The sequence below is a fragment of the Contarinia nasturtii genome, unplaced genomic scaffold (assembly GCF_009176525.2).
Source record: "Contarinia nasturtii isolate CC-2019 unplaced genomic scaffold, AAFC_CNas_1.1 Cnas_scaffold_533, whole genome shotgun sequence".
Taxonomy (NCBI): domain Eukaryota; kingdom Metazoa; phylum Arthropoda; class Insecta; order Diptera; family Cecidomyiidae; genus Contarinia; species Contarinia nasturtii.
This window is the reverse complement of record NW_022197885.1, coordinates 3623380-3650450: the sequence shown is the minus strand read 5'-3', so window position 1 is coordinate 3650450 and position 27071 is coordinate 3623380. Positions and strand designations below refer to the sequence as shown.

Sequence of the window (27071 nt, the reverse complement as noted above, 5' to 3'; positions counted from 1 at the left end):
GTCATTTGACCCAATTTCGCAAATGCTGTACCATTCAACTGATTCAATTTCCTGTCGTCTTCCTCTTCTTCGCCGCTCTGCTCCTTTGTCTATGATCGGCATTCGATGGGAGTGTGTGAGTGTGATTTATCACCGCCAAGAAAAGTACAAGCCAAAGAGAGTGAATTGAAATGCACGAACGCTAGATAGAGAGTCAAGTGCAGTGCTTGCCGTATTATCGAGCTATTTTCTTTTCCACAGTTATTCTTTCGGTTGATTTGATTTGGTTGCGAAATGCAAATGTTCATACGAGCTCATGCACCAACTAAAACGTAAAATGTAACAAAAAAGTCGAGTCTTCACATCGACAACCACTGAACTAAGGTTTTTCGTTGCATTATGTTGTTTGCATTGAACCAGTTTTCCCTTGAATCGTGCAAGAAACAATGACATTTTTCGGATGCAACAACTGCCTCTCTCTTTCTCTCTGTCTTTTCAATTATCTTGCAAACGATGCCAGTAGCAACCATCTGACAGTTACACTGGTCGCGTTGTTTTTTTTTTCTTTTTCTTTGTTTCGTCTCTGTTTCACGCTTGTCTTCATTCTTTGAATTTGCTAACAAGTGACCAAACCGCAAACACTGTAAATTATAAAACGCATTGACAACACAAAAAGGCAACAAGACCTACCACGATTAAAACAGCAACATTTACACTCGCATACAGTTTCCATCGAATTAGAGAAACTCAGTTTCTCTTTCATAAAGCGAATGAACTATATATTCGGCTAGTTTTTTCCATGTTCTTCTGCTGCAAAAAATCTCATATCTGTTTTTTTTTTTTAAATGGTTTTTTATTACTTCATTAAAAAATTTATTCAAATTGTGATCATTGCCAAAAGTTCCGCTTTCTCAAACAGTTAATTAAATAAAATGTAACGTTTTTTTTTTCATGTCTCCTTCATCTTTTTATTCGGCGCATTGCATTGAAAGGGCATGTTCCATAAATAGATTCCAATCTACATATAAAATACATTTATAGACGCAATCTAATTTGAAAATTTAAGCTTTGTTTCTCTATCGATAATCCATAGATCATATATCTTTCTTTTTATACGTAAAAATTCAAAAGGCAATGAATCACATAAAAATATATATATGATCAACTAATGCTATCGGATCATAGCGATCGAATTCGCAGTTTTTCATTAACAAAAGAACCGCCAAAAAGATCTTACGGCAATTTTACCGTACGCTATTATCGATTTAAAATCTATGATTTAGTTTGATTCATTTTGTTGGCCAAATTATTTTATTGTCTTGTGAAACGACAACGGTCGCTGATAATATCGCAAACAGATACACACAAATATTTTAAATTCGATTTTGTTGCACAATGTAAACGTTGAGGAGAAGAGAGAGAGAGAAAAAATTACGCGTTTTATTCAAAGAAAATATATGGCACATTGCCGACCCCGAATGTCAAATACACAACAAAATGAGATTCGATTTCAAGCCAAATTTTAATGACAATGGGATAAATAATTATATGAAAATTGGCTGTTTGTAGCGTTGTGAAGAGGAAGAAAAAGCGAAACAGCACCATTTTTTGAAGAGAGCAAGAAATGTGTGCAATGGTAATGATCGCAACAATAATAATGTGAAACAATAATGCTCATAATAATAGTAATAATAAAATTTAAATTAGCCAGGCAATATGAGATCAGTCGATAATATAATGCATAAAATGTACGGTGAGACCCAGTGTAAAATCATGATCACGAAAAAAAACACAGAGTCAGAGCGAAAAAAAAACCAACAACACCGGGCCGCATTACATCTAAGGCTAAAATTTCAGCGCTTTTTGAGGCTGCGTGTGTTCGCCTGCGCGCTTGTAATGTGATAATGTGCGGCGTTTTTGCAAGGAAAAAAATCGTTTTTTTTGTGTTTCAGTCATGTCGTTTCGTTTGCAAATTTTCAGTTGTATCTATAAAATAATTTGATATATGACTTGGCCTAAACAGTGCACTTAGTTATGAGAACCCAATTTTTTTTTCGTGTGTCGTTTCGTATGTGTTATTTGGATATATATTTCTTTTGTTTATGGTTCAGCATTGAATGCGATTGTGTACAGGGCATTTTATGACTTTGGCTGTTGTTTTATCTGATCTTTACGACAAAATTCCTGTACTTTTGTTGCTTTATTTTATTATGTGAGTGTGTGTGTGTGTACCTTTGCTCATTTGTTTTCCAACGGGCACACCGTGGAAGCCCAAGCAATAAGCCGAAGAAGTTAAATACGAAAAGTGCGACACCTGAGAGCACAAACAAAAAAAAAACGCGCAACAACAAAAACCGAAGTTGACGTGTGCTTTTTTTCCTCACTTCTCGTGATAAACGAGCAACATCGAATGCCACAGTCACAGGCATCTAATGGTTTTCCATATTGTGTGTTACGTGATCACCTAAGCGCGATCATCGATGTTTTGTTCAGTTGGCTCACAGTTTGGTATCTATCTGCAGTGCATTGGTGTGCGCCCAAGCGCACGCTAAAAATTGCTCGCTTAAAAAATACTTTATGAACTACAAACGAAATAAAATAGCCAAATGGATGCGAACAGGAAAACATAACAAATGAGCGCACGCGAAACCGAGATAGAGTCAAAACATTAAAAAAAAAAAAAATCACATTGCAATGCACATGATATTGTGTGCAAAGTGAAACAAGTATTTTGTCAGTGTGATATTCTGATGCAAATCTTGGAATCCGGCAAAAATATGAGTTTGCACAAGTCAAACGACGACAACGACAATATTAAACTAACAATCATTCGAAATCGTCCATTGAAAATCTATCGGTATATAGCTGCAGCCATGCAGCTCAAGTATTTTACCTATTGCCACATATCGCATCGGAATTAAGAATTACATATATATATTGTGTGTTGCCGAAGCAATAGAGGCAAAAGGAAACCGCGATACAAAACATTCCAAATAAATTTCGTTAGTGTGTCTCGATTGTTCGTCATTGATTTTGAGCTGGTGAGTTAGACAAAGGCCCGCGCGCACCAGCGCATACTCGTTCAAGAAAATCGTGACTTGTATCGACTATAAAACCGATAAATTTCATTACGAGGTGCACTCGATGGTGCGCGCACACACAGTGACACAGTTGGTCTACTTAGTACTCTCCGAGCGACGATCAACTTCGGTTGGCCGAAGATAATGAACATCATTGTATGAGTAATTTCTATGCCATCAGCAGCAGCAGCAGCAAGCAGCATAATGATGAAAAATCACATGTGCGCCTTTCTGTCGATATATGTTTCAATAATATCTAAAACATAAATATGCACTTGTGTTTGTATGAGCGTGCCAGCTCAAACTCCCATGCATATCAGAGGAAATATCATTCACAACAAAAAAAAACATTCAAATGAACGAAACGAAAAAATTATGCACAATTTTACATAGAAAAATATGACACGTACATGAGTTTAATCGCGTATCGATGTTTTTTTTTCTTCTTTTCGCTCACTCAATTTATTCACATCATTCGATCGCAAAGCTGGTTCTTGCTGCAATATAGCAGCAGATGATATGTTCACCATGGAATCGATGTAGGTTTTTTTTGTTGTTGCTATTTCTATGTTGCAAATGAAAAAGGTCTCAACGTGTCCCCCTGTGATTTGACTAACACGATTACATGCAAAAAAAGCCACAGTATGTTCTTTTTTTCTCTCTTTCTCATGTCTCTGGTATGTGCTTCGCATTTCCAAAGAAACGACAAAATTCAAGCATATTTCGTTCAAATTATAATATAATTTGCATTTTTTGTCTATTATTTTTTTTCGTTGCTGCTGCTGCTGCTATTGTGATTACGATTATTCTTTGTGTCTATCGATTCCATAGTATTTCAACAAACGACACAATTCTTGAAATCGATGAACATAAAGTACTATTTGTGAGTGAATATATGATTAAAAAAAGCCAAAGAAACGTGGTAGAAAAATCACAATATCAACGTAGATCGTAGATCATTCACTAGAAACATGCTTTAATGAGTCAAGCATATTTAATTTTATTTTTAGTTACATCCCATAAATATAAGTAATACGAATAAATCGAGATCGATGAAGAAAAATTGGAAACATGCAAAAAAATATATCCATTTATATTGGCATAGAATGAAGACGGTTTTACATTTTAAGTAGCAATAAAAAATGACAAAAGAAAAATTACTATTTTGTGTCACTGAGTTCGCCTCATTAATGTCAAGACGGCCAAAATATAAAAAAAGACGTCGACGACATCAAGATAGCTTGTTATTGTTGTTGATGATCTCGATGTGCTGTGTGTTCTGTGTTGGGTCGTCATCAATTTCTTTGATTTTTCCATCTCTCTATCATTCTTTCTTTCACAAATCTCAATTTGCGCTGATGACCGCAAACATGTTACATTATTCTTTCTCTCTATCTATTCATGAGTAATCAATTCATGATTTCTCATTTGCCCCGGTGTTTCTTTTCTTTCTTATTCATCTTTAAATGTGTTCACAAAAGGTTGCTTGCAGTTGTCAAAAGGTCTTTTTTTGAAACGTCTTTCAATTCAATCGGATCGAATCGATGGTATGTTGGAGATTCATTAGCATGATTATCAACTGAACGATGAAATCAAATGAAACGGTATAACAAATACACTTACAACGTCACCAAAATGCTCTTTTATCCGATGAAATCGTTCGGAATCGTTAGCCTGAATTTGAATAAATTATTTATTGACAGATGTCATGGCACCATGAGTGTGAGGCAACCATCATCATGGATAATCTGATTTCAAAAATAAATGCAAAATAATTTCGATGCAAAGCCGTGCGCATAATTGACTTTTAGATTCTGTTCAACTTCGTTTTGAACTTGGTAATCTTTATGTCTTCCTGTTTAGCCGGCCATATGTGATACCATCACATCTGACACATATTTCGGTGTCGCATATGCAGCTATTCAATTTGAATAATTCAATATGTTCAGCGAAAATTGGGTGCGAGTGGACAGCGGCCGGTTTGTAAGAAAGCAATAACATTTGCATACTCGTCCACAAACATTTGATATTCAATAAACAAATCAGTAAACGAGTATGGTTATTTTCTTCTAACGTTTATTTATTTCGATATATGCGTCAATGGAGCAAACCTTTATCCAAATCAATTTGCAACATCAAATGCTCGTTTTGAGCATATAATATATAGAAACAGAACCGCAAAGTGTGTGTATATCAATAGGCAAATGCTCATAAATGTTATGCTTTAAAACCACAAACTGGTTTTTGACGTTGTAACAACTTTTTTGTTTCTAGTTCAGCTTATCTATAGCACCGAAATGGCTATCGACGATAAAGACAATGATGATCGGTGTTGGTGTTGCTATGCTTAGAGTTTCATCCTTCAATGCTGTTTCGTCCAACCAATAAAAAAGCAATCAGATCGGAAATCGCATGAATCTTGTGCATCTTAATTTATGGCCATTTTGATTTGTTGTAAAACTGTTTCATTTGCATAAATCATCGCATACAAAGATCAAATACCCTCTAAATCAGGTGAATAAGAAAGAAAGACACGAAGAGAGGGAACTGCACGCATTTAACTAAAAAAATATCCATGCCATTGACAATTGGAGAAATAGTAAATCAAGGCACTTGCACCAAACTCAGAAAATAGCATTTGTGTGAGCGAGTGAGATCACACACGCAATTTTAGTATGCATATACGCGATTTCTGTTTTAACTAACATCGCAAAACATTTTTATTCAATAAATCGTTGAAAAAAAACGCTAATTCATTGCCAACCACAAAGTTTTGTGTACACCCGATTGAAATATTGCACATGAAAAAGAGCGAACCGAGAAATGAAAACAGAAAACCAAAATAGACATTAGCTGAGAAACTAAATCATTCGAGTTGTTTTTTTCTCTCTCTCTCTCTCTCTACAACTCTTCATGTAGCTCGTTTGTTTATTTGGTTGTATATTATTTTTTCACCTTTTACAGCGGTTGGTGCTCTTTGTGTAAGGTTCAGGTTGTTCAATCTGTCTTATTAGAAAAGCTTTCTTCTCGTCCATCCGCCTGAATCAAATAGTACAAATCCATGAATTAAATTGAAAAATGGCTCGAAACCAACAAAAAAAAAACGCGATCGCACATAAAACCAAACAACAGCTACAATTCGAAATGAATTTGCTAAAAAACATGAAATAAAGACCCTGACAAAGGCAAAATCCAAGAAAAATCGCTTTAAAAACCCAGAATCGAGTCGATAAATATACCATTATAAGCATTACAATGCACTTGATTTGTGTGTACATTTATAATATATTAGATTTTTGTTTATTTTCTTTCTTTCTTTCGGCTCAATGGAATTGAAGAAGCGAGCAAGAGAGAAAGATAGAAAACAAAATGAAATAGAAGAAAAAGATCCAATCCGCCTACCTGCGTATTATATCTATCGAAAATAATAATCATTGTTTATTCGATTCATATATGGAAATTTGGTGCTGGTGCTCTCTTAGCTCTGTGCTATTTGTATCCGATGAAATTTCATTTATAGACATGATGGTTGCTTTCAACCAGAACCGATGAATTCCATCGCGGTAGTGTTTTTTTTTTCATTGCCGATCGCATCGAATATGTGTGTTTGAGAGCTCTTCTGGCAACACACACACACATATATATAGAGAGACGTGTGGGTTTTTTGCCATTTTTCGACTAACATTTCTTTGTCTAACGGTTGTTTTGTTGTCTTCGATGCTCGTTGATTTTGCTCTCTCCATCTCTATCTTCCTCGTTGAAATGGCTCATTTTGTTCGCCTTGCAATTTCCGAACGGAAAGTGCACGACATGCGCGTGCTTACCATTTCGATTAGAATTAAATACGGGCCTTAAATAAATCAACTTATACGACATGAATTGGTTGATTGATCGATGTTCTAATTTGATAATCTGGACATTTTCAAGCTCTCTCTTAGCAATTTTTTTTTCGGGGCGATAGAGATAGCGACCGAAGTGAACAGTAAAAAAGAATCGGACGATTTATTTGCGATCAACTTTTGGTCGGCGATTTACTTAATTTAATCAAAATGGAAACTTTTGATTTTTTTTTCGTTTCATTTCGATTCGTTTTCATTGTTGTTTTCTGCATGAAAAACTCGCTCAAAAAGTGCAATTGCAAAAAAAAGAAGAAAAATAACAAACAGTAGCCAGAAACCATAGAATTTGTTGAACCGTACTGTGAGTGTGAGTGTGTGAGTGTGTGAGTGTGTACGCGTGCAGGTTTATGCACGTCGCCAGTTGTCAATCGCTTAACAACGTGCAGCAGTCAGATGCGGTTTGTTAATTTATTTGATTTTATTGTCGTTTTCATTGCAAACGAACCATTCGTTATTAAATAAAGACAGTTTTAACGTTTGTTTTTTTTCTTCTTCTCCACGAAGCCGAAAGAAATGCACTACACGGTAATCATAATAATGAAAATACCAGCCGAACCGAATACTAAAACGATTTATCAGTTTGCGCAATACCAACTATAATAATAAAAATCGTATTTTACCTGCGATTTCTGAGCCAGCTTCTGTTGTTGTTACTTTTTTCTTCTGTATTTGTTTTTATTTCGGTGGTTTTTTTATTTCGTTCAAATGAATTTTGTTGCTCTTCAAGCCGCGAAATATACGGTATGGTGTGCATTTGGATTTTATTTGTTGTTTCTATGGCGTTTTTTCTCGCTCTCTCTCTATCTCCGTGCACCGTGCATGTAATTTTCTTTTTGTTCATTCATTGACGTGCACTGCATTTTGTAAAAATGTTAACACGTTTTCATTCGCACATTTATTCGCGGTTTATATGAAGTGATCAGGCTGCGCATTACGGCACATGTGTGCATGTGTTGTTGGCATTAAAAATGCATTTATAGCACGCTTAATGGCCATCATAGAATAACAACAACAACCGAGTGAGTGAATGAGTGCAAGCGAGTGAGCGAGCAAGAAAGACACATTGAAAAAGAACCACTTGCATAGATTGCAATACAACGTTGTATAGTCGAATTTTATGGATCTAATCGACAATTCCACACACTTCGATTGCTACAGCAAATAAAATTTATTTATCTATCAATTCGGTTAAACGTTATTATTTCAATGTAAAAACGCAATAACAAATACAATCAAGACATTTGCAGGAATTGAATTGCTGAACATAGAGTGAGTGAGGGAGCGATAAAGAGAGAGAAAAAAAAGAAAAAAACCAACGACAAGTGGAACAATGTTGGAATTCAATATTTGTGTGCATGTGAGCGCACACAAATTTACGAATCAATTCAAGTCACAGCATGCAATTTTACCAAATGCAAACACCACAAAAAGAAACACTTCTCATAAATTGTTCCAACCATTTCTGCTCTTCCCATCGAAACGAACGTTTTTCTTCATCTCCATCTCTCTGTGTGCAAGAGCATGTTTTTTTAATTCATCCATGCGAAATTGCTTGTTTAAGATTTGTGTGGACGTCTTCGGTGAACGAGCAGACGGCGATCTGTCTGAAATGTAAAAATGTTTTTTTTAAATGCTTTTTTTGTTGGAATCATAAAAACGCTTTTTCTACTTCTGCATTTTTGCATTTGATGCCTTTCGATTCGAACATAAAATTTGCTAAGCCATAGAGCTCCTGTGAGAGATGTGCTGCTGTGAGTGGGCTTTACGTCACGCCATCATGTTCTTCACAGCAAAAATGTGGTGTGCAATGACGATTTATTGAAACAACAACATTTTCTGCTATCCGTCAAATTCGCGGCTAACGCGAAAGTGGTGGCAAGAAAACAAAAACATGGGACGATGAATTTACACACGTATCAAAAATATGTCGTATTGTCGATATTTAATTTACAATTGTGACATAAAATTAACGAAAATTACACACAAATGAACTGTTGATCGTTGTCGTCGTCATCATCGTTGTTGTTGTCGGAGAAAAAGTGGTGAAAAAAACGGTACAAAATAATACGCAAAGTATGCAATTAATGTCATTTTCAACTACATCGCCTCTAAATTGGTTGACTTGTTGTTGTTGTGGTTTTTCTTCTTCTTCTTTTATTCTGTAATTTTGCAGTTGGCATCGTCTTTTGTTTAAAATTTGTGCTGATGACTGACTGACTGGCTAGGCTGTTGTTTTCTCACTTCTTGATTATGCCGTGCAAACCAGAAGCACTCAGAGAAGAAAGAACACAATGAACAAACGTGTTTAAAACAAAATGGAAATTGCTCGACAACGAAAATGTTATGTTTAAATGACACGATAGCAAATTATAGAGCTACTTAAAATCGGCGTGTACACAGTGTGCACATAACAAAATTACCTTCGCTTCTTTTGCATATTTCAGTGTCTATATTTTGTTTTTGTGTTTTTGTTTTTATTCGGTCGTCAATTCTTCTTGGCCGTGCCTTGTGTTCGGTTTCATTATTTTTGCCATGGCAATGCTCAAAGTTGACTACATTTCCCATAATACATAGTTTTGTGCGATAATGGGATGTGTATTTTTGCGTTGAAAACACATAAACAAACGAAAAAAAGAAGAAATATTTCGTTTCCATTTGCCTCTATTGGGGAGGCCACACAAAAATCACTCAAGACTCAGCGCAATCGTATTGGCGATGCCAATTGCTTTGCAGTGTCAACAAATCGTGACGAAAATAATTAGAAACCAACCAACAAGTACCGGCAATAAATCGAAAAATCGCAGCGCACTCACTGCACCATGTTTTTTGTGCACCGTGAATATTTCGTTGTTTTTTTGTTCATGTTTTTTATGATGCACAAATATTTCAATTGAAATGCAATTCTTTGGCATAGCCAGTGTGTGTGTATGTGTACATTACAAAAGAAAAAAGAAAAATTATTATTATTGGTTAGATGGATTTATTGGAGGTGCAAAATTCAATATAAAATTCCTTTGTAAACGCATTTTTGGTGCACATGAATCGGCCGAAATTGCTATGGCCAGGCTTTTTTTCATTTGCAATTGTTAATTTATTGCTCAAAAAAAATCCAAATTCATATAAAATCATAATTACAATTTACTAGCGCACAAAAATTGTAAAAAGGTGTTTCGTGTTTTTTTCTCTTTATTTTTTGTAAACTGGTTTTTGTTCCTTGCAATTGACTGAATAAAAGCTGTAGCGTATGATTTTGCTGATACTCATGCTGCTTGCATGCGCATAAAATCACAATTAAACAGTAATTAATTACCACTCCCGAACCTAGTGAATAAGAGACGGAGAGAAAGAGACAAAGGCTTGCATATACATGTGGAACCAAATCGAAACAAACGATAAACATATCTATCTGTATTGTGATGGCAACGGGAAGGCGCTGCGGTTCAATTGAACTTTTAATAACATGTCCATTAGAGATCGCATATCATAATTTGCAAAAATTAAATGAATCGCTTTTATTGCCTATTCTAAATATTGGAAAAATATTTACGATCTATGGCTATTTTTAATGACTCAACAACCGTCGTGCTTAATTTCATTGAAATGTGCGAACGTAAATTATGGGCAATGCTCGTTCCCATTTAATCTGTCGGAAGCAATTTCAGCATGTGTTTCGATTTTTTGTGTGTGTGTATGTCTAACAATTTAAAAATGCAATGAACCAAACAAACAAAACATGAATTCCATTCATTTTTTTCTTTCTTTCCTTCATAAGTTTGATGATTTAATTTGCTACAGTCGATGAAGACAAAAAACCCAACGTATTTTAGCTTATCTATCTTTGGTGCGCTTGCGGAAATTCATTTTGTTTTTGTTTCGGTCAAAAAGTGTGCGAAACTATGCTTCCATCAGTTTTCTAGACAAAGAATTAAATTGCATCTTAATGAGCAGTCAAATAATATTATCGCACAGATGAACAAAACCACAACGATGGCTAACGATGAAATCACTTAATATGAAACTTTTATTTTTAAATGAAATAAAAAAAAAATGCCACAAAATAAGCAGAGCAGAAACAATCGTATGCGCTTATGTTAATGTTTCATTCATTGTTGGACGGAATTTTGGTTTTAAATTAGTTTGCTTGGTCAGAGTTTTTTAAGCTTGTAACCGCGATGACGTCGTTGGTCGAGGCTATGAAGCCAAATGTAACAAGTGCTCTTGTTAAAGATCTCAGTTTCACCGGGGATGACGAATAAGAAAGAAAAGAAAATTTGTATTGTTTTTGCATAAAATATAGGACACAATCAGGATATCGGTTCGATTTTTTTTCTGTATCTCCTCTGTATCGGCGAAACAGTTGTTTTTTTTTTCTGGGCCGGACGATGAAACACACAAACCCACTCGCCGCGCAACCGACACCGTTTGTGGTTTGCTGCACAGCAACTGAAATACAAAATCTATAATATCGGTCCCCCACAAGAATACAGATACAGTTACCGAAGAAAAGAGAGAAAGAGAATAAAATCCGCTTTGTTTTACTGTTTATTATATTCGTCTTTGAGTCATTTGCAGCTGAATCACGGCACAAAGATAAAGTCTTAAGTGCTCTAAGTGTCTCAGAGAGCCAACAGCCAAAAGCCCATCTCAAAATAAGAGTCATGTGCATATAGTGTTTCGTATTCTCTCTCTTTCTTCCCCGTTTTCATCTTCTCTCGCCATCTCCGTCTCCGTTTCGATTCTTAGCTTTTGTTAAGTATACGATTTATTTTTTTAATGATCGTTTTATGTTTTGTGTTGTTCTTTTTACTCTCGTTTTGTTTAACTTTCACATGGTTTGTTTTGTTGGTTGCGTTTCATTCGACGTTTTCGTGATGCTTTGCTACCGCTTTAATTTGGCCCACTGCTTGATCTTAATCTGACTCACAGAGTACAGTTGCTTTTTTCCCTCTTCTTATTTCGATATGTGTGTGAAACGCGAGTGTGGTTTCAATTCCAAGTCGTTTTTTTAATTCTTTCGATACAGACACACACACACACACATACCGAAAACTGTAATTGGCATTATAGCTCATTCCACCTTTGAACGCGTTTTGAATCGCGATTTTTTTTCTTCAAACATTATATATATATCGGCTTGTTTTGTATTTGCTTCAATTTGAAAATGACATTCATGCGAGTCAGCGCGCTCACGCGCACAAGTACCTCAAGACAAAAGAAACAAATAACGATGAACAAACAAAACGGAAAAAAGAAAATTAACGTCACTTATTGAATAAGAAGAGCCGAAAAAAAGACGACACGTAAAGAGCGTCGCGAAATGCGATGACAAACGGAAATTGTTTCGTCTGCGTAATTGTTGTGCAGTTTTTGATCAATGCCATATACCATCGTTGTATTGTTTTACTTTGGTTTTTCTTCAACGGCGGCACTTTTTTTCTCGCTCTTCGATGATCATACATTTTCTTGTGTGCACTTCATTTAAGGATTGTTACTCGTTCAATTTTTTTTGGAATCGTCGTCGATGTCATTGTGTCAATTACGTAAAAAAATTGTGAATATGGGTCAAGATGCATGGGATCTATTCGGTGACTAAATTCAAGCAATGAGATGGCTGTATCATTTACACCGCGTTAGAATTGCACAAAATCATTGATCGGTTTGGCTACTGTATAGGCTGTTCTCACGCTAACAGAAAAACCATTGTCAACATAGTGTGATTGTGTGACGTCCTCGTCGTGCGCACAACCACCGGAGAAAATACGGCACGGAATCGGGTCAAGGCAATTTAAAACCGATTTATCATCTGTTGTGTCCGCTCTTGTACGCCGAAATGCAATTTTTCGAACCAGAATAACATCGATCATAACACAGAGCGATCGAATAAAACGATGCAAAATAACATTGAATTTGTTGGCCAACAGCAATATTTTAATGCCATCCGCTTGTCCGTTAAAATAAATTATTTGATTACATGGGACGAAGATTGAACAAATGATCGTATTCACATTTATAATGTGTTAATAATTGCAAACGCAACAAGGATTTTGAATATGCACGTACGAAGTGTGCAACCTGATCGCCAATTCATATTGGTTGCAACAGGGAAAGAAAATGAAACAGCATAAGATGAGAGGAAAAAAATATCATACCCAGCACCGAAATTGATTAATTTCATATATTTTTTGGTCGTTCATGTTTCGAACATGAGTAACATCGACACCATCGAACAGGCACACACTTCGCTTGGCTATCTTAATCAACGATGTAATTAATTGTGTTTGAGCATTTTTGGATGTTTTATGGAAATACTAGTTAAAACATACGAAAAGAGATAAAAAGACGTAATATAATGGCTTTTTTTCGTCGACTTCGAACGATCGTTGATCTCTTAATTTTTTCCCTCTGATTCGATGTTTTGCCTGAAAAGAACATTTAATCGTTTAATCATATTTTTTTTTGTGTGCAAACAGCTTTATTACAAGGTGTATGCGGAAAGCGGTTGATTGCCTCGTTACCATGTATGCCTTTGAAGCCATTGATCTGTTATCACACCTTTCGCGTGACTCGTACACACAAAACCGAATTGAAGGATGTAATTTTATCGTCTCATGATTGATGCGTTTGTGTGACCACATTCGAAAAATGAACGTCAATTGCCAATCTCACCAGCGAACTTTATGCTCCAAAAGAGAAAATCGTGTTCATTAATAACAATCTCCCGAAATGAAGAAATTATAAGGTTTTTACAGAAAAAAAAAACGCTTTACAAATGAAGATATCCAAATAAAAACCGGGTATTTTGTTTTCATTCGAAAGACAAATGAATGGTAAAACAAAATCTTCCTGACGTTGGCAACCAACGGCAAATATTCCACCGAAAACGTGTTACGATCGTCATTATATAAAGAATGAAAAACCGTTCACAAATGTGCGCGCGAATCAAAGGGGGCGTAAATGTTGTTTTATTTTATTTTCGTTTGTATGAAAATCGATTTCACAAAGCACAATTCCCCAAAAAGTCACACAAAACGAAGCGAACACATTTTGCACACATTATCTGACCATAATAATAATTCTTATTGAAAGATTTATATGCACAATTGAGAAAAATGCTATTATATTCGAAAAATCGGCATTCGGCCGAAAAAATTTAAATGGCATGAAAATATGCGTGGCCTTTTCCATAACCGGACAACCAAGCAAATCGAAATGAAATTTATCAAATTTGCGATTCGAATACATAATTGAGTTATAGCTTTTTAGATCAACGGATAAGAATGAGGACGATGAAAAAAACAGAGGTGAATATTATGTGTGAAAGTGATCCGGATAATTTCATTAAATGTTCGCATTTTCGATGAGTGTGTGCACGTGAATTTTTCTCGTGCGATAGAAGCAATTTCACTCTGCATGCGCGTTGCTGAATTTACGCCACCAAATTTGGAGTCACATGTGATTCAACGCCATCGATTATGGATGCGAGCGCGCATATTATGACCAAAACAATACACAAACCAAGTAACACAATACCAATGTTAAAAAAGTAACATCAGGTTTGTTTTTACTGAAACAAGGCACGAACCGTTTTTTTTTCGTTTCTTCTTTTTTTTTAGATCGACAAAGGAACAAAAACACAAACATAAGACAAAATTAAACATAAACATGGCACAATTGTATTTTTTTGTTTGTTTGTTATTAAATCAGTTCAGATACGCAGAAAACGCATGTTCAAAAACAAAATGTTGCAATGACGTATCTCGTGCAGACATCAAGCAACAACGCATGAACATATATACAAACAAAGCTCCAGGAATTTATTAATTAGGCGGATAATAATTGTCATTATATTACCATATTTCTTGGTTTGTTGTATGTAAGTAAACTTGACTTAGTCACATATATGTGGAGCAATAATATGTATGAAGCGATGCATTGAAAGCGACGCCAAATTGCAACAGCATCGGTCTGAATTCAGATTCAGAAAAACGACCGAATGAAATCAGATAATAAATTCAACATGATGACCGACCGAACAGTGAAAAGAATGAAAAGAAAATCAGGCGACAATTTTATTATAAAATAAATAATTTAATGTGAATTGTAATGGTCGTTTTGTGATTGGAGGTCGCACATTGATTTCAACAAAACATAACATAAAATGCTCAATTCGAACACATTATTATTATTGCAAAAAAAAAATGTTGAAAACGACGACACAAACGCAATAACGACGAAAGCTAACGAGAGAAAAAAAACACACCGAGAAACAATGGAATTCTTTGCGGTACGTTAAGCTGAACATCTGAAATTGAGCTACTTGTGATTCATCGTCACCAAAAGGAATAACTTGAGTGAAACAAACAAAAATATATATAATTAATTAATGCTTATTTATGTTGTTCAACATCTTTCAACATACAAATCGACACCGAGCATTGATCATGTCGGCTCTCGAATGACAATGAGTTATTGCAAAATATGCGGACGTACGCAAACAGTAGCAAACGACGTGGCGAACGTATGAGAAAAAAAGGGACAGAAAGAAAGAATGAAAAATATGTATCTGAATCGATTATGCTTTTGGTTTGCAATCGACAACGTTATTGGTCAATGCAAATTGTGTTCCTTTGTTGTTTTTGTTACTTGTAGTCGTTTTTTTCTTCGTCTTTTTCATGTTTCGCGGTGACAATTTTTTTTGTCCACTGTTTTGGAGATACACTTTGCACTGAAAACACATTAATTTCATCAAAGAATTCACACAAATAAATGAAATTCAGCAACAAAAACAAAAACACTACAACTATTGTCCAACCCCGGCTCCATTCGATATACATTGCGCGTAGCCTAATTGGCTCTTGAATGAACATTTTTATATAAAAATAATTAATACCATATAAGCGAATAATAATGGTGATTATTGTTATATGTATGCGACTGACGACAGCAGCATTTAAAGAAGAAAAAAAAACAACACGAAAAAATGCGATTCGGCTTTTGCCAAATTGTAATGCTATATAAATTGGCTACTTTTGCTTTGTTCTGGTAATTCTCTCACTCGATCGCATATTTTTCATCTTGACAATTTTTTTTTGCCATTACTGTTGCTGCTCATTTCGGTTGCTGTTATTTTCTTTTCAAGTATATCCCTCATTCCGAGGCGGACCTTACATGTGGACTTTTATTCAAGTTGACATATTTTTATTCGTACTTATTTTCTTTTTCGTTTCGTCAATGTGCAAACTCTTCTCCGCTCGAATTCAGTCGTATTACAACAATAAAACGAAATCGATTCCTTATTAACAGTTAAAATCACGCACGAGAAGAAAGAGGAAAACAACGCAAATAAAACATCCAAAAAATACTTTTCCCTCATTTAAAATATTTTTGGTTAATTTTTTTTTTCTTTGGTTTTGCTCATGTGCGTTATCAGCAATGTGTGTGTGTGTGTGCACTCACGCAGTGGTAGCTCCTTTGTGAATTTATTCCGGTGCATATAACGAGTCGTCGATTTAGTGTGCTTGCAAATGTTTTATGATACCAATTGCAGCAGATTTATTTCATCGAATTAAAATTGTCGCTAATATTTATGTTCCCATTGTAAATGGTTCAGATCGCGGGTAGTTCGTTATATTTTGTCTTTTTGCCGTTGTTCTTCTGCTCGCGCTGCTTTGGTTTGACATTCCTTCAGCGCTTTACGGTGGAAAAGAGTTTTGCGAAAATATCTCGAAAATTCGAAATGGACATGAAATCGTGATTTCCACAAGTCTCACTTTACAACATTGCAATAAAGTAGAGAAAAAAAAAATGACTGCAACTTAAATACACACATTTAATGTACGACTCTTTTTTTTTCTCTCTCTCATTGAATCGAAGTTTTTCGCGATCATAAAATTTAATTAAGAAGCATAAAATTCGAAACATTACATTTTGTAACGGCAATAATAATTAGGAAATAATTTTCTCTTTTCTTTTTCTTTCGATATCATTACAGATTTACAATTCGAACAATTTGTGTATGGAATTGATGCCAGATATTATTACAAAATAATATTCACTTGTTTTACCTTTGATAAACTGGGCTAAGTAAAATAAAAACATATAAGACGTAACATACAAACCAAGATCTAGATTTTCAAACGTTTTACACAAATCAACGGCCGATCAAAAAGTGTTGATTTGGCAAAGACAACAACAACGAGAGATACACATATAAATCAGATCGTAAACATAAAATTTACAACTTAATTAGCTCTATGGTTATTCAGTTGAAGGCTTTACAAGAAACTATGTCGGCTGGCAGCATGGATATCACCGAGACATTTCGCACTGACGATATTACAAAAACCGATTTCTTTGACTTTGTTACCGCACCCGATACGATCGGTATTGGCATCAACGATCGCGTCACATCTGATACAAATGGCAACAATTTAGATGCACCGCTACAGGGTTTCGATCAGGTAAACTATTCACAACTATTGTGCTACATCTATCTGTTTGCTTCTCTTTATTACGGAATTTTTTTTCTTCTGATTTATAAATATAATCTACGCTTAATCAAATCTCATCAAACACGAATGTCTAAACATTTTAATTTATTTTGCAATAAACAGTTTTGGGGTGCTGAAAAGGATGTAAACCGCTTTGAATCAACGATATTCGAAGATTTAAATCGCTATTGTTGGACACAACAAAATAACTCTGGTGAGTTGGGTAGTCAGGTGTGTAACACAGATGGTCAAATTTATACGTTGACAGTATTAAATGGAAACGAGCCATGGCTGTTGAGTCAACAACAAGAACCGATCATGGTACAGCGCAAAGTTTGTGATACAGCCGAAGAGACGCCAGCACCAGCACTTGATTTTGACAGTTTGTTAAATACATTTCCCGGTTACATTAAAACCGAGTACTCCTATGATGACAGTGGCTTTTCAACTGACAACAAAGACGATATTCTCATTCATTCATCGTCTTCGTCCGTGTCAAATGCATCGTCTATATCAAATGTTCAGCAGCAGCAACAACAACAACAGCAACAGCAACCGCCACAACAACAGCCTCAGCAGCAGCAGCAACAACAGCAGCAAACACATCAATCGGCACTTCAGCAAAATCAACATAATCAACAGCAGCAGATTCCGGTTACCAATAGCACGAATTTAAATAGCACACTAAATGCCGCATTTCACAATAATAACAACAATGATTGGCAAATGGCTGATCATAATATCATCGTCGAGGATGGCAATGTAAGTGTTTCTTTTTCTGCTTATTCACACTGACTGAACAACTTTTGCCAAAATATACACATCCACACACAAAAGATTCAACATTTGTGCTGTGTAATAAAGTTTTTTTTTGCATAATTCGCCTTGAAATGAATTTTGCATTGATGCTTACCGACCGAACTTTGGATACATTGCGTTTAATTGAATTTTAATGAGAATGTTTTTAATTTTCGTGTCAATTTCTCATTACGCACAATAGGAAACACCAGAATCACTGTTGCGCAGTGCACTTCAGGGTAAAGGCTATTCAAAAGGCATGCAACAAAATACGCTAACTGTCATTCCATCCATAAATAGCATCAAAACTGATGCCACTCTGAGGCGAGCCATCTTCTCCAATGATGCTCAAGTAAGACTATTTCTCTTTTTTATCTTTTTCGCTTCTCTTCTCATCAACACACATTAAATACATCGCATTCATGTCTATAAAATTATGTAAATTTATGAAAATCACATCAATGAAAATAATCATGCAAAACGAGAATAAATGTGAACATCTATCCGAAAATGCTAATTGAGTAATTAAAATTTTGTGTTTTTTTATTTTTGTTGTTGTTTTTATATAGACAACTTTAACATTTGCTGATTCAACGCTAAATAACCCGCTATTCGATGAGAATCATTCGGGTGTGCAATCGACAAATTCTTCACTGCCAACATCGAATCAATCGGATGGCACCGAAAATGGTGTTATGGTCGATGACATGTTTTTAACATTGGACTCATCGTTTACCGACGATTTTGAGAAAATCAAACGTATCGCATCCGATGTTCAACAATTTTGTATTACCGATGATTTTTCAGAGATGATAACTGAAGTTGCCATTCCATCAAATGCCGCATCAATTGTAAGCACAACGGCTATGTCGCAACAGGACATTGTCACCACATCGAATAGTGCATTGATTAATAGCAGGCCCAGCACAACTACAGCCAAACAAAATAAAGCGACAAAAAAATATAAACGATCACCGAACCATAACAACAACAACATCAATGTGAACAACAACAATTTGACAAACAGCAACGGTAATATGAATCTCAATACAGCCATCAATGGACAACGCAAAGAACGCTCTTTGCACTATTGTTCCATTTGCTCAAAAGGTTTTAAGGATAAATACTCAGTGAATGTACATCACAGGACCCACACAGGTACATCACTTGTTTTTTTCTGTTTTTTTTTTTTAATTCAATTTTTGAACAAAACTCAAATCTTACGATATTCAATATTTCAAATAATAATTTATTTCAATTACAATTCAATTTTAGGAGAGAAACCATTTTCGTGTTCGTTATGCGGAAAGAGTTTTCGGCAAAAAGCTCACTTGGCCAAGCATTACCAAACGCATTTGGCACAAAAAAGCGCAATCACCACAAAAGGATCGAAAGCGCAACAACAACAACAACAACATCAACAGCCGCATCCAGCTCAAACAACTGTGCCGACAGCCGTACTCACAAACGGCACCAACATTATCAGATAAATCAATTGCCTTCCATTTTATATATTCGTATCGCTCATTTGCCTACTATTTGTTTTAAGAATTTATTTACAGTTTTCTTTTTAAAAAAATTCCTTTTTTGATTTTGCCTGAGTGATAAAAGACTAAATTTTTGTATAAGATTCGTTTTTTTTCTTACTTTTTTTTTTCGTTTGATTTTCATCATGTTTTTATAGAGAGAGAGGAAAAAAGAAAACCTTTATTTTTTGTGTGTCTCGTTTAAATTAATTTATTTACATTTAAAAATGGTTATTTTTGTTTGTTTTGTTTATATACATATATTTTCTTCTTTGAGATTACCGTAACGTTATCGAACCAGGCCTCATGAAATGAAATACTCAATTTGATTAGATTTGTATGCATGTGTGAGAGAAAAAGCGTTCAGATGTATCGAAATGTAGTTGTAGATTATTACTCCTTTTTTTCTAAAAAAAAGAATAGGTTCCTTAGTTACCATTTATGAATCTTTTTTTAAATACAATTTCAATGTGTTGTACTTGAGTTATAAACTCGATAATTTTTTTTGGCAATATTCCATGCTAAACATATTAGATTTTAAGCATTGTAATTGTAATTAAACAAACTATAATTCATTTTATACTTTCATTTGTTTGTTTTTCGTAATGCTCATAACTATATATAAAACGAACAAATATCGTTGAATGCTATTCATATATGACCAGATGGAGAAGTTCTACCATTTGATTAGATGTCATGTTAATTCGTTTGTTTGTTTTTCTTTCGTCTATGTCCGTGTTTAGATTGTATGTAACACTTTTGTTAATGTTGTAAATAGGAAGCAACTCAAAGAGAAATTGCTTGCAATTGGAGTGAAACAGGAACATTTTCATATTTTTGATCTAAAAAGAGATTTATGAAAACACATTTTTTTTTGGTGGAATTTCATTTTATTTTTCTTGTGTATAAATTTATCTTTTAAAATTTAGAAATTAACTTTGTTTTGAACACACACACACACAAAATCATACAAATGGAACGGTAACATGCTGTGATCAATACACACTTACTCATTACACGATTACAAGGTCGAATAGCGAACTAAAATGAATGCGAAGTGCGATTGCTGATGGAAAATATAAATGAATCGCATCTTTTTTTAAATCAATCTCAAACTATTTCTTGCCATTTTCAGAATTTTGAGACTTTCCTCAAAATGAGATAAAAAAGAATGTGAAATGGATGAGTTTTTTTCGGCGATTTTGATAAGGTATATCGATCATATTGAATGGATCGGAATCGGATAACAAAAACAAAAATCAATCTTATTTGTGCAAAATACTCTTTAATATCTTGTCGTCGTGCATAGGAATTCACACACTTCAAAACACATCACGCCACTTGAATTCAGTTTTGCATAGCAAGAAAAAAGAGCATACGAAAAATTCGTTAATTCATGGTACAGTTGCCAATTCCGTTGAATCACTTAAAAATGATTTATATTATGTACGTTAATATTAAACATTTAGAAGATAGTCTCTTTAACCGATTTCATCACAAACACTTACCTTTTAAATGAAAAGAATCACCATACGCATTTACACGATATCTCTCTTTTTTTATTAAATCATTTTTATTTCGTGCAGTGAAAATGTTTCTTCTAATTTCAAGCATGCGGGACACATTCATTCTGCTTTCGCTCATATCAGCGTAAAAGCAAGTCCTCACGCTACTTAGTTGAATTTTTCACAATTTTTTTTATACAATTTATACATAAGCAAAATCAACATATTTATTGATTTATTTATATTCATATTGTAAGTTCGATTTCAAACTAAGATTCATGTGCGTAACTTTTTTTCTCTCCGTTCACTACAACTTCTTTTTTTTTACTTTTATTACTATTATACAGTTTTTATAACGCATACATAATTTTCTATAATTTAACGTTTTTTTGAAAAGAAAAACAATGATTACTTAGATTGTAAGCATTCAAGAATATTTCCATATCAATAGAGTTATCGAATGAATTTATATTTTATGTAATGTTTCAATTTTTTTTTCTTTCTGATGTAAGTTGAATTCAGAAAACGAACATTTATTAAAGAGCAACAACTCATTTGAATAAAAATCGATATTGTTTATATGTTTCATTTAAACCTTTTTTCAGGATGAATTTTTTTTTTTTTTGATATTTTAATTTGATGCTTAAATGGTAGGTACGGTGAGAGAGACAGTACTCAACTTTGAACTTTATCCATTTTTCTCAAAGTAAGTATCGAAAATCAAGTAGCAGTAGAAAAATCTATTCTCCGCAACTGTAATTAATAAAAATGAACCGTTTTCGGTAAGGTATTATTAAGTCGTCTGATTGACTATGCCGTGAAAATAAAATATTTTTTAATTACTACAATCGAGTCGATCGTCATCTAAACTTATTTTAATTATATTCCAAAAAAAATGAAAAATTGTATAAAAGACAGTTTTAGTTTTCGATTTCGTTCATAAAAGTCTTGACCATGGATTCATCGAAGGCATTGAAGTTTCATTTAAAAACATTTCGATTGGCTGGATTTTTGCCGAGCATTTCATCATCGTATTTTTATCATATTTGGACAATTTTTGTGTTTTTCATTTTTGGCATTTTATTTTCGTTGAGCCAAATTTTAAATATATTTTTCGCTGAATCAATCATGGAAATGGTAGATCGCTCAGTTATAACGAGTTCGATTATAACCAATGTTGTGAAAGCATTGAATTTATATGCAACTCGAAGTGGGTTGAATGAATTTTTAATGGTTATCAAAGGACTGGACGCTGAAATCCACGATGAGTCGCATATCTTCAAAATGAACGCCACCATTAAATTGGGCCATCAGTTGTATTTCTGGTACCTAGGTCCATATGTATCGACCTGTGTGCTATTAGTGTTTCAAACCATATTCTCATCACCAGTGAACAGAATGTGGCAAAGCACCTATTCCTTTCCATTCGAATGGGCTCAACAACATCAAATCTATACAAGCGGTCTATTTATTCAAGGATTCGCAAACACTTGCAGCGTAATCTTTGCAGTTGCGGCAGATACTTATGGCGTGATTTTGATTCAAATTTTATCAACACATATTAAGATTTTACACGAACGATTGGAAATATTGGGGACACTCAGACATGAAAAGAATTTCAATAAGTTGATCTATTGCTGCAAGATATACGAAAACATTTTAAGGTTTGAAGACCATTTTTTACTGATAAGTATTGAAAATAATAATCAAATATTTATTTCTACAAGTTGTGAACAATTATTGGAATCAATTTTGGGACTGGCTTTATTCGCTCAATTCTGTGTGAGCGGTGTTGTTCTTTGCACAAGTGCTTATCAACTGACCATGGTAAAATAAAGAGAATTTTTAATTTTCACATTGAATTTTTTAAATTTAAAATTAAAAACATTCCTACTTTCTTTTGAAATCAAGATTTCATCCGACGAAATATCCAAGCTCTCTTTCATAGTTATGTACTTCATGTGTATGATGACCGAAATATTTGTGCCTTGTTTCTTTGGTTCCGTTGCTTTAGAAAAGAGTCAACAAATTCGTTGGAAAATATATAGTTCAAATTGGATTGATCAGAATCAAAAGTATAAGCAGGCTTTTCTTATATTTACCAGTAGAACTATCAAGCCAATTCATCTAACTGTGTACAAAGTGCTGTATTTGGATTTGACCACATTTTTAAGGGTGATTTATGTCATCGTTTATTTTTTAAGAGAGAGACTCTTGAACATATTTATTTCACCGATTCTAAATTATTTTCGTCAAAATAAAATTGAGATCGTTTTCCATTTCAGATTTTAAAAACTGCATATTCATTGTTTGCTCTATTGAAAAATGTTTAAAGTTTATCGGTTCAAAACAATCAATTGGACGCACTTTTGTCAACATTGAATCTGTCTATTATGGCAACATTTGACGTTTCTTGTCAAAGTTTTAAATTCGTTCGCGTGAGTATATTCACGTATACCGTTGTGAATGTTTTCAATGCAAAATCAAATAAAATTATTTCCCTAATGAATAAAATGACCCGTTTTGGTATGTTTTTATCAATTTAAATTTGTCATTTACCCAGTTGAAATCATTAAAAAAAGATCGAATATTTGTTCAGCGCAAACGAATCCTTTCTCTGGCACTACCATAATTTTGACATCTGTTTACCAACACATGCAAAAGGTGGTGTTTATTGGACACAAACATATGTTGGAAAAAGAAGTGAAGTGAAACTCCTAAATGTCAAACAAAACCTGAAGAGATTATACACAGAACCAATAGTCTGATAATTATATTTATTACACCGAATTCGTGATTTGTTTTATCAATAACTGAAAATAAACGAGTTGCAGCCGATATTTCGTAGAGAAATTGTAAAATTATCGATTATTCAAAGGTTGATTTTGCGTGAAAGATGTTGTGTTGTTTAAAATTTCTGTATGGTGGAACGAGTACCAGTGCGAATGTTGCCATGAAAATGCACCAAAACAATATACAGCTGGATACAACGAATATGGGTAACGCATTAAATTACAATATGGAACTTGAGAATGCAATTGTATTTGAGTGTAGAATGTGTGAATGATTAATGAATGAATGATTTGCTTGTCAACAGGTCATGAAGTGGTTATTCTTAAGAATGGCACACGCATTTGTGGTTCGGGTGGGGTTTTGAGTACAGCGCCATTAGTCCAATCAAAATCGTATTTCGAAGTGAAACTTCAACAAACTGGACAATGGTCAATCGGGCTTGCAACACGTAAAACAGATCTGAATAAAACAAAAGGTGGCACCGACACAGAATCATGGTAAAATTACATTCAATTCCATTTCTCATATAAAAAAAGACATTTGTTAATTAAATCAATTGTTTATTTTACGTTTCAGGTGCTTAAATTCCGATAATATTGTAATACATAACAATATTGAAATCCATAAACTTTCACTTCAACCTGCCGATATAAATAGCTCATTAGATAATATTAACGACGTTTTACCGGGTACAAATAACGAAACGGGAATTCCAGCTGAAGGTGACACAATCGGAGTTGCATACGACCATGTCGAAATGAATTTCTATCTAAATGGAAAAAAACTCGATATTCCTGTGTTGAATATCAAAGGAACGGTTTATCCTGCGCTATTTGGTAAGAAAAATATTGACACGACACTCAACTGTGAATTTATTTGATTGGAATGATTCGATGATTTATATTTTGATTAATAGTTGACGATGGTGCCATATTGGATATCATTCTGGACGATTTCAACTACGGACCACCGCCTGGATTCGATAAAATTATGCTTGAACAATCACTACTATGATTACTTATTTGTAGATTAAATCTCAAAACAATTTAACGAACAAACATGAACAAATAACCCGACTGAATGCTATTGCAATCTGGCTATTATATATCATTGCATTCATTCCGTATTTATAGGATAATAAATGTTTTTAAGTGTCTATGAACTAAAATTTACATGAACACTACCAGATGTCTTACTCAAACCAAACTCGTGTATACAAACAAACAAACAAATATGAAGAATCATGAAGTTTTATTGAATGGTTAATTATCTATATTTTTTCGCAAATCTAGCATATATGTATAAAATGTAAATGAAAAATATTTATTTTAATGTGTAAAGAAATTGATCTTCGTTATTCTTTCCTTAATCTCAAATCTTTGACATTTTGAACGCTTTTTTCAATAAAAAAACATCTATCTAAGCAGATCAAGCTCACGTGGTTTTTTTTTTTAAATAAACAAACTATTTAACATAATAATATTACAACATAAAAAAAAAAAAAATCTAATTATTGTAATTCGAAAATATTGAAATATCTCTGGAAACAATGGAGCATTTTACAATCATTTAAACGTCTAATAAATGTGATACATTGAACCTGCGGGCATTGTCATTTATTTGCATTTTGTTTATTTTTCATCACTTTTCCACTTAATCAAGGCTCTAGTCTCCTAAGAAGGTGATAAAAAGGCAAAAAAATGAATTTTACCTAATATTTTGATTATTTTCAAAATAGTATTTTGTTTTCCAAGACAGAGTCGATTCGAAGATTGGCTCACCCAACACAACCTGGACTTTTTTTGTAATTTACTTGCATACTATTTACGGATGCTAAATCTAGTAAGTAATAATTTGTAATCCTATTATTTTCGCGATGAGATTTAAAATTAAGCCACGTTTGCCCAATTTTACTTTTCCGGACACCTAGTGTAGGAAAGGTATTGTATTAGGCCAAAAAATTAAAGTCACCCCAAAACATGTTTTCTATGCATAATTCATGCGTCGCTGTGTGTGATGTGTCCTGTGTCCTGTGGCTCCTTTTTTTGTTACCGCGATAAGTCTTCTTCCAAAAACTCAATTCAAATTCTGTTTTTGCAGGATGATTTGGGACTACTAGGAGACGTGCTGATTAGTTTTTGAGCAATATCCGTTGACCGGTGTAATTTTTTTTGGTCCGAATGGATCCACTCTAGGGGCTTAATACGGCAAAAAAATTCACAGGAATTCACGTAAATTCACACTTTTGAATCGAGTGGTTATTGATGAGTTCGGTGAATTCGTGTGAATAGAATGAAATGTGTCAAAGTAATAAAGTGAGGTTATGATAACCGCAATATTTTTTAATTTATTATTTTTTCAATATTTCCGATTGTTTTCGATAGAAAATCGCTCAAAATTGAAAATAAAATTAATTTTCATTTAAAAGAATATAAAAAACATTTGCAATTTTGTTACACAAAATATAAATATGGCAGTAATTGCCAACAGAAACTATTCACCACTATCTCACATATTTGAATGAACTCGCCGTAGAATTCACCGGAATTTATTCGTTTGCTGAAAAATTCAGTTAATTTGGATATTATTATACACACAAATGATAACTAACCTCAATATGAACAAAAATTGACATAAAACTCAATTTATCCGAAGTCTCAACCGTTTTGGGATAAATTTTAGTATGCATTTTTTCCGCTCAAATGCCAAAGGGATATATGTTAAGCACTTAAATATTTGAGCGGAAAAAATCTGAACTAAAATTTATCCCAAAAACGGTTGAGACTTCGGATAAATTCAGTTTTATGTCAATTTTTGTTCATATTGAGGTTAGTTATGATTTGTGTGTAGAATTCATTTGTTGAAAATTTTGAATTAAGCCCCTAGGATCCATTCGAGTTCCCATATCCATACATTTTTTGATCATTTTTCAACCATTTTGGTGACACGATGGTTTCATGCTCAGACATGAAATTCAAAATCTGACTTTACGGGATGATTG

General features: G+C 34.0%; 3 protein-coding genes across 4 annotated transcripts in view; all 3 read left to right on the top strand.

Annotated features, from left to right (window-relative positions):
- Window positions 1-20161, top strand: part of LOC116339811 (protein kinase 4) — a 41130-nt gene extending 20969 nt beyond the window's left edge. For both annotated transcript variants that reach the window (XM_031765867.1, XM_031765868.1), the window contains exons 2-6: window positions 16950-17418; window positions 17572-18210; window positions 18449-18598; window positions 18816-19404; window positions 19522-20161. In XM_031765867.1, the coding sequence (XP_031621727.1) occupies window positions 17212-17418; window positions 17572-18210; window positions 18449-18598; window positions 18816-19404; window positions 19522-19736 (1800 nt within the window). In that variant the 5' untranslated portion in view covers window positions 16950-17211 and the 3' untranslated portion in view covers window positions 19737-20161. The remainder of the gene's footprint in view (window positions 1-16949; window positions 17419-17571; window positions 18211-18448; window positions 18599-18815; window positions 19405-19521) is intronic.
- Window positions 20162-22411: 2250 nt separating this feature from the next.
- On the top strand, window positions 22412-23675 carry LOC116339715 (odorant receptor 33a-like). The gene is made up of 4 exons (XM_031765747.1): window positions 22412-22941; window positions 23005-23104; window positions 23189-23452; window positions 23563-23675. Exons 1-4 carry the CDS (start codon window positions 22412-22414, stop codon window positions 23608-23610), a joined length of 942 nt encoding a protein of 313 aa, XP_031621607.1. The 3' UTR covers window positions 23611-23675.
- A 199-nt stretch (window positions 23676-23874) lies between these two features.
- Window positions 23875-25498, top strand: LOC116339446 (SPRY domain-containing protein 7). Its single transcript, XM_031765322.1, has 4 exons — window positions 23875-24276; window positions 24375-24567; window positions 24647-24906; window positions 24987-25498. The coding sequence occupies exons 1-4, from the start codon at window positions 24174-24176 to the stop codon at window positions 25082-25084; spliced, it is 654 nt and encodes a 217-aa protein (XP_031621182.1). The 5' UTR covers window positions 23875-24173; the 3' UTR covers window positions 25085-25498.
- The last annotated feature ends 1573 nt before the right edge of the window (window positions 25499-27071 follow it).

Bases quoted from the DNA above. Each gene is read 5' to 3' on its own strand.
- LOC116339715 (XM_031765747.1), top strand. From the start codon at position 22,412: ATGGTAGATCGCTCAGTTATAACGAGTTCGATTATAACCAATGTTGTG. The intron at 22,942-23,004 runs GTTTGAAGACCA...TATTTCTACAAG, and splicing joins ATATACGAAAACATTTTAAG to TTGTGAACAATTATTGGAAT. The intron at 23,105-23,188 runs GTAAAATAAAGA...TTTGAAATCAAG, and splicing joins GTGCTTATCAACTGACCATG to ATTTCATCCGACGAAATATC.
- LOC116339446 (XM_031765322.1), top strand. From the start codon at position 24,174: ATGTTGTGTTGTTTAAAATTTCTGTATGGTGGAACGAGTACCAGTGCG. The intron at 24,568-24,646 runs GTAAAATTACAT...TTTACGTTTCAG, and splicing joins GGCACCGACACAGAATCATG to GTGCTTAAATTCCGATAATA. The intron at 24,907-24,986 runs GTAAGAAAAATA...TTTGATTAATAG, and splicing joins GGTTTATCCTGCGCTATTTG to TTGACGATGGTGCCATATTG.